At 45.7% G+C, this 12,894-nt stretch overlaps 1 protein-coding gene across 1 annotated transcript in view; it reads right to left on the reverse strand.

The window, feature by feature from the left end:
• B4GALNT2 (beta-1,4-N-acetyl-galactosaminyltransferase 2 (SID blood group)) overlaps positions 1 to 1,493 on the reverse strand; it is a gene marked incomplete at both ends in the record, with an annotated part of 30,416 nt that extends 28,923 nt beyond the window's left edge. Inside the window, one exon of the mRNA XM_080713011.1 lies at positions 1,333 to 1,493. Within this exon, the coding sequence (XP_080569137.1) occupies positions 1,333 to 1,493 (161 nt within the window). The remainder of the gene's footprint in view (positions 1 to 1,332) is intronic.
• Between the last annotated feature and the right edge of the window lie 11,401 nt (positions 1,494 to 12,894).

Below are 12,894 nucleotides of genomic sequence, written 5' to 3' on the forward strand. Positions count from 1 at the left end.
TGTGGCTTTTTTTTTTTTTTTTTTTTTGTACTGAGGATTGGGAATTGAACCCAGGGCATCCTACCTCTGAGCTATACTTCCAGCCCTACTTTATTTTGAAATGGTCTCACTAAGTTGTAGAGGGCCTCGCTAAGTTGCTGAGGCTGACCGTGAACCTGTGATCCTCCTGTCACAGCCTCCCAAGTACTGGGATTATAAGCCACCAAGCCTGGCTTCCCTGTGATCTGGATCCAATGTACCCTCCACAGTTTTAAAGGATTTTGCTGGGTGCTATAGAGAACAGAGACTGTGCCCTATAGACCGGCCCTTTCTTGGTCCCTCTATTTGGAAATAACTTTAACAAATCAGCCTGGGTTTGGGTTTAGGAAGGCAGGGAACTGTCTGTGAAACGCCCATAATAGAAACTGGATACAGTGGTGCACACCTGTATCCCAGTACTTAGGAGGCTGAGACAGGAGGATCACAGGTTTGAGGACAAACTCAGCAAGTGGTAAGACCTGAATCAACCTAGCAAGATGTTGTTTCAAAATAAAAATAAAATCAGGCTGGGGCTGTAGCTCGAAGGTAGAATGCTTCTATTTTCAATCCTCAGTACCACAAAAAAAGGAGGAATAAAAGGAGCTGGAACTGGTGCACACTTAAAATCCCAGTGCTTGGGAGGTGAGTCAGAAGGATGACAGGTTTGAAAACAGCCTCAGCTACTTAGTGAGAACCTGTTTTTTGTTTTTGGGGGGTTTTGTTTTGTTTTGTTTTTGCAGTACTGGGGATGGAACCCGGGGGCATTCTACCTCTGAGCTGTACCCCCAGCCCTATTTTTATCCTTTAGTTTGAAACAGGGTCTCAGAGAATTGCACAGAGCCTCACTAGGTAGCTGAGGCTGTCCACTATCTGCAATCCTCTCTCAGTCTTCCGAATGCTGGGATTACAAGTGTGCGACACCACGCCCTGCTTATTCTGTATTTTGAAACAGGGTCTCACTAAATTGCAGGAGGCCTCACTAAGTAGCTGAAGCTGTCCACGAACCGCGATCCTCCTGTCTCAGTCTCCCAAGAACCGGGATTACAAGCATGGGTTTAGAGACCCTATTTTAAAATAAAAACTAGTAAGAGCTGGGGGTGTAGCTCAGAGGTAGATGACCCCTGAGTTCAATCCTCAGTACCAAAACTAAGAATAAAATAAAAAATGAAGTGGGCATAACAGGGCATAGTCCACCACCGGAAGGACAAGAAAGGAGAGCAAGGAGGAGGAGAAGGGGGAAGAGGAAAAGGAAGAGGAGGAGGGGAGGGGGAGGAGGAAAAGGAGGAGGAGGAGCGAGATGATCCAGCAGCTCACCAGACCCCATCGTAGGAGAAGAGCTTCCTCAGGTGCTCCTCAGGCAGAAGCCTCAGTGTCTGGCTACTCTGAGCAGGCTTGAAGCTGACGCGCCTTCCTTGAAGGAACACACTTCTGAAAATCAGGAGGAACACTACAAGTCCTAAGATGAAGACGGACATCTTGAGGAGCCACAGACATCTAGGACTGGTGGGACCCAGGAAAGAAAAATGTGTTAAAACCAATTTCTTTCCTCCCTCCCTCCATCCCTCCCTCCCTCCCTTCCTTTCTTCCTTCCTTCCTTTGTAATGGCAAAAGTAGAAAGGAGACAAACTGTAAAGAAAGGAGAAAAAATACAGTTTTAAAATTTAGAAACTCCAAGCCGGGCGTAATCCCAGCATTCGGGAGGCTGAGACCTGGAGGATCACAGTTCGCAGACAGCCTCAGCTACTTAGTGAGGCCCTTTGCAACTCAGTGAGACCCAGTTTCAAAATAAAGAATTAAAAAAAAAAATAGGGCTGAAGGTGTAGCTCGGAGGTAGAATGCTCCTGGATTCCATCCCCAGTACTTAAAAAAAAAAAAGAAAAAGAAAAAATTTAGAAACCTCATTATTGAGCCGGACATGGTGGTGCACGCTTGTAATGCCAGCGCTTGGAAGGCTGGGACAGGGGGATAGCACAGGTTCGAAGCCAGCCTCAGCTACTTAGTGAGGCTCTCTGCAACTTAGTGAGACCCTGTTTCCAAACAGTATAAAATAGGTCTGGGAGTATAGCCCTGAGGCAGAAAAAAAAAAAAAAAAAAAGAAACTTCATTATCCCCTGCAAGGTTAGTTCTTAGATAAAAGCCCTTAATAGGCCACACTTGTAAACACAAAGGCCAGTCTCCCCAACTGATTCCTGTAATTTATGATAAACTAAAGGATCACTCTTGGAAGGATCCCTGACCTTGGGTGGAGCCCAAGCCTCACCCAGTACCTGACCAGAACAGCCAGATCTAGCACACCTTGATAAATAAAAATAAATATAATTTAAATGAATATAATTAATTTTATTAGGAGTATTAAGATATCAATTTAATTATAATCTATTTATGAGGGAAAATAGTAATAGGAACATAAATGCGTGGAAATTTGTAAATATATAAGGAAGAAAGTGTTTAACGTGTTGGGGAACTTAATTGTGTTTCACATTTGGAATTCTAATTATTTTATGTCCAACAAGCATGAATATTCTATAAATCTGCTTGCTTATTTTAGCATAATAGATGGCTCACCCCCTTGTGTTTTTCTCCCTTATAAGCCCCTAACCCCGGCCATTCGGTGAGCCCCTCTAGTCAGATTTCTAGACTGAGGTACCGCCTCCGGCTAGCTAATAAAAACTTCAAGTGGCACATTGCCTTGTGTACCAGTATTGGGAATGGCCTAGGAAGATTTGAGAAAGCTCTGATTATTATATTTCAAAAATTGGTGAAAGGACTTGGTTTCTGCCCAAAAAAAAGCAGGCAACTATTCCAATGTAAATTAACCTAGCTAAAGGTAATTAGCAAGTCTATAGGAGAGGGGAACTAGGACTTCCCCGTCCTCATTCTACACACGGGTTTACATAATGATTGGGTAATCTAGCTAGGATGGGAGGAGGGGTCGACCTTCGTGAAAGGAGCCACCTTGCCACACCTTGCTGGGGGAGGAACCTGACAGGGTCAGAATTACATAAACAAGATAGAGGCCATGAGTATAAAAAGTCCGGTCCACATGTTGTATCTTTGGTGGGGCATTCATTTGAACCACCTCCCCATGCCATTCTGGCATGGGGCTATAACTGTCTTCTGTATTTCTTTCTTTTAATAAGCTTCTTTAAATCTTCAGCAAGAATCTGGGCTAATGTGTATTTACCCTTAGCTCAGGACAAGAACCCGCGCTTTTTCTGATCTTCTGTTTTTGTGTTTTGTGGTGGTTTGAGGGAAATTGTGTCTGGGACCCTAACAGGGGTCCCCGGGGACAGTTTCCCCAAAACCATAACATATTCCCAAACCATAACTCCTCTTTTTTTTTTTTTTTTTTTTTTGCGGGTCTGGGAATGGAACCCAGAGGTGTTTGACCTCTGAGCTACACCCACTGCCCAATTTTTTTTTATTCTTTATTTTGAAACAGGGTCTGAGTTGCAGAGGGCCTCACTAAGTAGTTGAGGCTGTCCACGAACCGCAGTCCTCTGGTCTCAGCCTCCAGAATGCTGGGATTACAAGAGTGAGCCACCACACCCGGCTCCCCTGGACTCTTGAGTCTCTATTTTCTCGCTAAACCTGCATACGACTACCTTCCTTCCTTCTGCAGTGCTGGGGATGGATCCCAGGGCCTTGCACATGTTGCGTAAGTGTTCTATCACTGAGCCACACCCCAGCTCCATTAAAATCTTTTTTTCCTCTCTCTCTGCCAGGCACAGTGGTGCAGGCTTGTAATTCCAGTACTTGCAAGACTGAGACAGGAGGATCACAGGTTCAAGGCTGCCTCAGCAACTTATTATGATCCTATTTCAAAATAAAAAATAAAATGGGGCTGGGAGCCAGGCGTGGTGGCGCACACTTGTAACCCCAGCATTTGGGAGGCTGAGACTGGAAGATCGTGGTTCGCGGACAGCCTCAGCTACTTAGGCCCTGCACAACTCATTGAGACCTTGTTTCAAAATAAAGAATAAAAAATTGGGCAGGGGCTGGGCATGATGGCATATGCTTATAATCCTGGCGCTTGGGAGGCTGAGACAGGAGGATCATACAGGTTCGAAGCCAGCCTCAGCAACTTAGTGAGACCCTGTTTCCAAATAAAATATAAAATAGGAGCCGGGCGTGGTGGCGCATGCTTGTAATCCCCGCGCTTGGGAGGCGGAGACAGGAGGATCGCGCAGGTTCGAAGCCAGCCGTGCTGGCGTAAGAGACCCTGTTTCGAAAAATATAAAATAGGTCTGGGAGTGTAGCCCGGAGGAAGAAGGCCTTCCAGGAACCCCAGTACCACCAAAAAAAAAAAAAAAAATATATATATATATATATATATATATAGGTCTGGGAGTAGAGTCCGGAGGTAGAAAGCCTCTGGGTTCCACCCCCAGTACCAAAAAAAAAAAAAAAAAAATTGGGCAGGGGGTGTAGCTCAGAGGTCAAATGCCTCTGGGTTCCATCCCCAGACCCGCAATAAATAAATAAATAATAAATAAAATGGGGCTGGGGATGGAGCTCAGAGGTAGAATGCCCTTGGATTCAATCCCCAGGAAACCACACCACACACACACACACACACACACACACACACACACACACAATTTATGTTAACATCTACTGGTTGTTTATGATGTTTTATTTATTTACTTTTTTGTGGTGCTAGGGGTTGAATTCAGGGCCTCATGCATGCTAGGCAAGCAGTGGTCTTCCACTGAGCTAAACATACTACATACTTCTGGTCCTTCTCTTTAGTTTATCAAGATTAATTTATAATTCTAAGTCCCAGCCCACACTAATCATTGCCATTCATATATAAAATATTTCATCTTTGGAATTATAATTTCTTTTCTTTTTTCTTTTTTTTTTTTTTTTTGGTGGTACTGGGGATGGAACCCAGGGGCCTGCTACCTCCAGGCTACACTCCCAGACCTATTTTTTTTTTAATATATTTGGAAATAGGGTCTCTTAAGCCAGCCAAGGCTGGCTTCAAACCCACGTGATCCTCCTGTCTCAGTCTCCCAAGCGCGGGGATTGCAGGGATTACAAGCGTGCGCCACTACACCCGCCACTACACCCGGCTGTAATTTATTTTCAGTTGTTATCTTAAACAAAAGAAGGAAGCAAAAAATATTGCTATTATGTAATACTCTGTGTTAAACCTATATGACCTCTGAGTGTTTTTTGTTCAGAAAGCCCGGAAATCGAAAGGGCCTCCCACCCTTTCCCCTGCTTCTAATAAAGGAAGCATTCTCTGTAATTGGCTACACTGAAGATAACTCCACAAATTCTTGTGCTTGTACCTGGGGTTACTATACATAGGGGGTCTGTGAGCTAACAGGGGCTGCTGTCTTATTTTGGCTAGCTGGGAGGATGGCAGCCCTGCACAGGAATTAAAAACCTTCTGGCCTTTACTGAGTGATTGTCTCCATTTCTTTGTTCAACGCTTATGGTGTAACAACTACTGCTTATTCATGACTATTACAGAGAATAATTCTGGCCCAGAGAGAAGGAAATGTTAAAAGGGCATGTAAAGGCTGAGCATGGTGGCACATGCTTGTAATCCCAGTACCTGGGGGATACAGAAGGATTACAGGTTCCTGAAGCCAGCCTCAGCAACTCTGTGAGGCTCTCAGCAAGTTAGCAAGACCCTATTTCCAAATAAGAAATAAAATAGGTTCTGGGGGTGTAGCTCGGAGGTGATGGCCCTCGGGTTTCATCCCTATTACCAAAAAAAGTGCAAGAAAGCCAGGCCAGGTGATGCACACTCATAATCCCAGCACTTGGGAGGCTGAGATAGGAGGAACAGAGGTTCGAGGACAGCCTCAGCAATGAGTGAGACTCTCATCAACCTAGCAAGACATTGTTACAAAATAAAAATAAAATAGGGAGCCAGGAGAGGTGGCACACGCTTGTAATCATCCCAGCGCTTGAGAGGCTGAGACAGGAGGATCGCACAGGTTCAAAGCCAGTCTCAGCTACTTAGTGAGGCTCTCAGCAACTTAGTGATACCGTTTCCAAATAAAGTATAAAATAGGTCTGGGAGTATAGCCCGAAGGTAGAAAAGCCCCTGGGTTCCACCCCCAGTACTATAAATAAATAAGTAAATAGATAAATAAATAAATAAGTAAATAAATAAATAAATAAATAAAATAAAACTATGGGTGTACCTTGGAGGTAGAATGCCTCTGTGTTCAAACCCCAGCACCATTAAAAAAAAAGCAATAATTTGAAAAGCTCATTAAAGACAGGTGACGTAAGGGAGGAAAAGGCTGGAGCGAGACACTTAGCTAGGGACAGCTAATTGTCTCCTGAGGTTAAATATACTAGAGTTGAAGGGTCCGAGAATCGCCCACCAACCCAAATAACGAAGGACTCACAAGAGATGTAAGATGCAAGCGAGGTTTATTGTGCTGCAGCTCTGTCCCGGCTAGCCAGGGGTCGAGACCCAGACACTATGGTCGAGTTTCGACCCCGGGCTCACTCCACAGTCTGGATTTATAGCCCCAGGAGGGAGTGGTTACAACGTCAGAGCCCGCCAAAAGTCTGAGCTCGCCAACCTTAGAATACAACCAATCAGATACAAGGACAAACAAGTACAACCAATAATTTTAAAACATGTATCCACACACGTCAGAGCCTGCTAAAGACTGCTTATCTCCCTCATGGTATGTGTTCGTTCCCTAGGGCTGCCTTTCCCACCCACCTTGGCTGGGCCAGGCTTATCTCTGTGCTGAGGAATCTGCCTGGAGAGCAGATTAGCCTGGCCTTATTTGCTGATCTGGCTCAGAGATATGGGGATGGGGGGCCCATGTTCAAAGACCTTGGCCGGCAAGCTGGAGATTAGAGGCTTTGACCTGGTGGGTCCCCTGCCCTGGTCCTTGAATCCTGCAACCTGGGCAGCTGGGCTTACGGATCTTCATTCTGTTTCTAATCCTACCTTATTTCTATATCTTAACTCTATATTCTAATATCTTATTTCTAATCCTAATATGGGAGAAGACTTCTCTAGTTAACTTCTCATGCTGGGGGCGGGGGGGAAGCGCTTCTTCCAGCCTGCTTTCTAGCACCCCTACAGAGTTAGCTAGGCATGCCGCTACTCTCAGCATTTGGGAGGCTGAAACAGGAGGATCACAGTACATAGGCCACAGTTCCAGCTTGGGATGATTTAGTGAAGCTCTGTTCAAAAAAAAAATAAAAATAAGCTCTGCAAAGTTGAGTCCTATATTTATACCGTTGGAGAACATGTGCTTACATTTCTTTGGGAGAAACAATTTGTTAAGTGTTCACCAGCTTGTAAAACCCTACTGCATCTAAGTATATAAAGACATTTCTTTGAAAAAGAACTGCAGAGCCCGGTGTGATAGCACACGCTTGTAATCCCAGTACTTGGGAGGCTGGGATAAGAGGATCGCGGGTTCGTGGCCAGCCTCAGCTACTTAGTGAGGCCCTCCACAACTTAGTGAGACCCTGTTTCAAAGTAAAAAGGATTTAAAAAAAAAATAGGGCTAGGGGTGTAGCTCAGAGGTAGAATGCTCCTAGGTTCAATCCCCAGCACTGCAAAAACAAAAACAAAAACAAAAAAAGAAGAAAAAGAAAAGGGAAGAAAGAAAAAGAAAGAAAAGAAAAAGAATTATTGCTGGATACACATAAAATATATAGTATGATAGGAGCTGGAATCACGGGTGTGCGTGCATCTTCTTGTGTTTTACAATCCTGTGCACTAATGAACATGGAAACTGCTGTGAATTCTAACTTGCAGAAAAGCCATATGTCTAAAAAGAACCACAGAAACTAGCCGTAAGAGGCTGAAGTCTGTCGCAATGTTCCGGAAAAGAAGGAAGGAAATACACCGGCTCTGGATGACGAAGACCCCCCAGCACGGAGTCTTCCTGCCCTGCTTTCTCCCTCTGAAACCCTTCGAGCTCCTGAGTTCCCCAAGATACAGTTTTTGAGAACAATCGCCCTCAATCATCCCTCCATCTCTTTGAATGAATGGGATTTTTTTCCAACCAACTGTAACCTCCCAAACACTGGCTCTCAGTGTTGAGCAGCCCAGGCCTTAGTCTGATAACGTGCTAGCTCTGGGCTAGCCAAAGGCCTCTGCCATTGCAAATTGCCCATGGAGACCCACCTGAGGAGCAACTAAGGCCTCCATTCAAAAGGCACAGGAATGAGGTAGGATGTGAATCCCCAAGCTCCCGTCAAGCCTTCAACTGGCTTGAGGTTTTGTTTTTGTTTTTTCATTTTGTTTTGTTTTGGTTTGGTTTTTTTGCAGTACTGAGAATAGAACCCAGGGGCATTCTGCCTCCGAGCTGCACCCCCTGCCCTATTTTTTTATTTTTTATTTTGAAACAGAGTCTTATTGAGTTGCAAAGGGCCTCACTAAGTAGCTGAGGCTGGGGGGGAACCCTGATCCACCTGTCTCAGCCTCCCAGACTTTGGGAGGCTGAGACTGGAGAATTGCGTGCAGCTCGCGGACAGCCTCAACTACTTAGTGAGGCTCTTGGCAACTCAGTGAGACCCTGTTTCAAAATAAAGAATAAAAAATAGGGCTAGGGTTGTAGCTCAGAGGTAGAATGCCCCTGGGTTCCACCTCCAGTACCACCAAAAGAAAAAAAAAAAGAAAGAAAGCGAGCGCCACTACGCTGGCACCACGCCGGCATGCTTCTTTTTAATACTGTAAAATGTCATCTTCCCAACTTGTTTTGCATTTTTAGAGATGACTTCTTTGTTGTTATTTAATGATTGTTCCAGAGTACATAACATTTCTGATACATTTGAAAAGTTAATTTACATGTCCAAATCTACTTCCTCTAATCCCTCCCCACTCATACTCACTCCTGTGCTGGGATTGAACCCAGGGACATTCTACCACTCGGCTATATCCCTTGCCATTTTATTTTATTTTATTTTATTATTTTTGTGTGGGGCTGGGGCATTCTACCCCCTACCCTTTTCTATTTTTTACTTTGAAACAGAGTCTTGCTCTTTTGCTAAGGATGTTTTCAAACCTGTGATCCTTCTGTCCCAGCCTCCCAAGTCCTGGATTTGCAAGCCTGCACCACCACGCCGAGCTCTATTTTCTTATTGTGAGACAGAGTCTCCTCAGTTGCCCAGGCTGGCTTGGGATTCGTGATGGAGAGCTCTGGGGGCCGCAGGAGGCGCCGCCGCAGCCCCCTCCGCCTGGCGCCCGTGCACCTGGACTTGGGAATGGCTTCCCGGAATCCCAGACTCCGCGCGAGCCTCCGGAAAAGATGCCTAAGGGATAAAGGCTGGGGACCTCCCCAGAACCGAGCCCCGCGCTCGGATTCCCCGCCACACATTCCCGGCCAGCCGAGGCAACCTCCACCTCGAGTTTTCTCATGAAAAAAAAATAACAAGAAAAAACCCAAACCACAAAACAATCGTTTCCTTTTCCTGCGGGACAGCGTTGGGGCAGCCGGGCTTAGGGCGGCGCTGCCTCCCCTCCCCGGGGCTCAGGTTGCCTGGCGCCCTGGTCCTGCTCTGCCCCGGGGTGGCGGGGCCCCTGGCTGCTGTGGGGCACTCACCTGCTGGAAGTCATCCCAGACCGCTACGCCCCTGCCTGCGGGCGCTGGTGCGGGCGGGGAAGGTTCTCCGCGATCCGGCGACCGGAGGGAGCTTTGGGAGCGCGGGGCTGCGCCCTGTCGGCTCCTCCTGGGACTCGGGAGGGATGGATTCTGGTTTCTGCCGCACAGCTCACAGCTCACGGCGTGCGGTCGTCCGTGTTCACCCTCCAAGGTGAATTCTCTGGAGCGTCTTCCTGTTCTGGAGGCGGCAGGAAGGGAGAGTTAGTTAATTAAGGGTATATTTGCCCTTTCCCCGCCACATCAGGAATGCTGCACCTGTTCTGGCCGCCCTCCCTGGGGGTAGAGAATCGCAGGCCATGTGCTGTGTGCACGTATGTTTTATCGTTCTGCATGCAATTATAAAGCACCAACGGAGCAATATATATATGCGGAGTGTAGTGTCGCACACTTGTAATCCCAGGATTTAGGATTCAGTAAACAGGAAGATCACCGGCTGGAGGCCAGTCTCAGGAATTTAGCAACACTCTCAACAATCTATCCAGACTGTTTCAAAACACACCAAAAAAAGCAAAAATAAAGAGGCCCTCTGCAACTTAGTGAGACCCTGTTTCAAAATAAAGAATAAAAAATAGGGCAGTGGGTGTAGCTCAGAGGTCGAATGCCCATGAGTTCCATCCCCAGACCCGCAAAGAAAAAAATAAATAAATAAAAGGCTGGTGATGAGCCAGGCTTGATGGTGCCTGTTTATAATCCCAGTACTTGGGAGATTGAGATGAGAGGATCACAGGTTTACCACCAGCCTCAGCGATTTAGTGAGGATCTCCAAAATTTAGTGAGACCCTCTTTCTTCCTTCCTTCCTTTTGCTGAACTGGGGATTGAACCCAGGGGGTATTCTACCTCCTAGCTATACTCTCAGCCCTATTTTTTATTCTTTATTTTGAAACAGGGTCTCACTAAATGCAGAGGGCCTCATTAAGTAGCTGGAGTTGGCAGTGAACCTGTGATTTTTCTGTCTCAGCCTCCTCCCAAGTAGAGACCTTGTTACAAAATAAAGAACAAAAGAGGGCTGGGGGTATAGCTCAGAGGTAGAATACCGGTGAGTTCAATCCCCTGTTCCACAGAAAAAGAAAAAGAAGGGAAAAAAGCCAGGTATGGTGGCACTCACCTATAATCCCAATGCTTGGGAGGCTGAGACAGGAAGATTACAGGTTTGAGGACCGCCTCAGCAAGTAGTGAGACTCTCCACAACCTAATGAGACCCTGTTACAGAATTAAAATAACAGTGCTGGGGATATAGCTTGGAGGTAGAATGCCTCTCTGGGTTCCATCCCTAGTGGCACAAAAATGAAATAAAAGAAAGGAAGGAAAGGAAGAAACAGAACACAGTATATTTCAATGCTGTACCTTTAGGTGATTGACATCATCTATCTTTCTTATACAAATTGTAGTCTAGCTGATATTAAAACTGACTCTGCTTCATTTCACACCCCCCCCCTTTTTTTTTTTTTTTTTTTGCGGTACTGGGGATGAAACCCAGGGGCATTCTACCTCTGAGCTACACCCCTAGCCCTATTTTTTATTCTTTATTTTGAAACAGGGTCTCACTGAGTTGCCAAGAGCCTCACTAAGTAGTTGAGGCTGTCTGCGAGCTGCACGCAATTCTCCAGTCTCAGCCTCCCAAAGTCTGGGATTACAAGTGTGCACCACCATGCCCGGCTTTTTCCTTTTTACTTTTTTCTTTGGTGGTACTGGGGTTCCTGGAAGCCCTTCTACCTCCGGGCTACACTCTCAGAATATATATATATATATATATATATATATATATATATATATATATATATATATATATATAATTTCATATTTATTTATTTATTTTTTAATTTGGAAACAGGGTCTATTAAGCCAGCGCGGCTGGCTTTGAACCTGTGTGATCCTCTTGTCTCCGCCTCCCAACTGCGGAGATTACAAGCGTGTGCCACCACGCCCAGCTTCTTTTTTCTTTTTCTTTCCACACCCAGCTCTACTTTACCCTTTTTCTCTGTATAGAAAGCAGCAAACTGAGTGTTGTGGCTCATGCTTGTAATCCCAATATTTGGGAGTGAGACAAGAGGATCACAGGTTTGTGGCCAGCCTCAGCTACTTAGTGAGGCCCTCTGTAACCTAGAGAGTGTAAGATGTAAGGTTTTTAGGCGCAAATAAAAAAGGCGAGAGAGACCTGTACGCCAAGAAGAAAAAGAATTTTAATGCGGCCTCTCCCGGGAATAGGAGCTGGACCGCTCCTGAAGACCTCCGAGCTCCTCCAACGCTAGAGGGGAAATGCACTTTCTTTTAAAGTTTATGTCTTGTGGGCGGAGTTACGTGTGGAAACCCCGCCCCTCTCGCGATATCGTCCAGCAGCCTCCTCCTTTTCTAAGGTCCCGCCCCGCGGGACCCAACCTGTCAGTGAGAACCTGTTTCAAAATAAAGAATAAAGTTGGCAGGGCATGGTGGCACACACTTGTAATCCCCGCGCTTGGGAGGCTGAGACAGGAGGATCACGCAGGTTCGAAGCCAGCCTCAGCTACTTAGTGAGGCTCTCAGCAACTTAGTGAGACCCTGTTTCCAAATAAAGTATAAAATGGGTCTGGGAGTATAGCCTGGAGGTAGAAAACCCCCTGGGTTCCACCCCCAGTACCACCAAACAAAAGAGTAAAAAATAGCGCTGAGAGTATAGCCCAAAGGTAGAACCCCCCTGGGTTGAATCCCTAGTACCACAAAAATGAAAGAAAGAAAGAAAGAAAGAAAGAAAGAAAGAAAGAAAGAAAGAAAGAAAGAAAGAAAGAAAGAAAGAAAGAAAGAAAGAGAGAGAGAACAACTTAACTTGAGCTCTCAAAACACAAAGCACGTCCACTTCTCTGACTTTCCACACGTTCTTGGTTGTGATTTTTTTGTGCAATGTCAATAGATCTGACAGATTAGACATAATTTGTACAAAACAACTCCAGCCAGGGTAAGGCATTAGAAACTATGTCTTAAAAACAAGTTTGCTAGCTGGGCGTGACGGCGCACGCTTGTAATCCCAGCATTCGGGAGGCTGAGACTGAAGGATCACGCGCGCAGTTCACGGACAGCCTCAGCTACTTAGTGAAGCCCTCTGAAACTTAGTGAGACTGTTTGAAAATAAAGAATAAAAAAAATAGGGCTGGGTGTGTAGCTCAGAGGTCGAATGTCCCTTGTGTTCCATCCCCAGTACTGGGAGAAAAAAAAAAAACAAAACAGGTTTGTCAGTAAGTAGTGGTACATGCCTGTAATCCTAGTACTTGGGGGGCTGAGACAGGAGGATCCCAG

Source organism: Muscardinus avellanarius, assembly GCF_963383645.1.
Source record: "Muscardinus avellanarius genome assembly, chromosome: 16".
In the NCBI taxonomy this organism is placed as follows: domain Eukaryota; kingdom Metazoa; phylum Chordata; class Mammalia; order Rodentia; family Gliridae; genus Muscardinus; species Muscardinus avellanarius.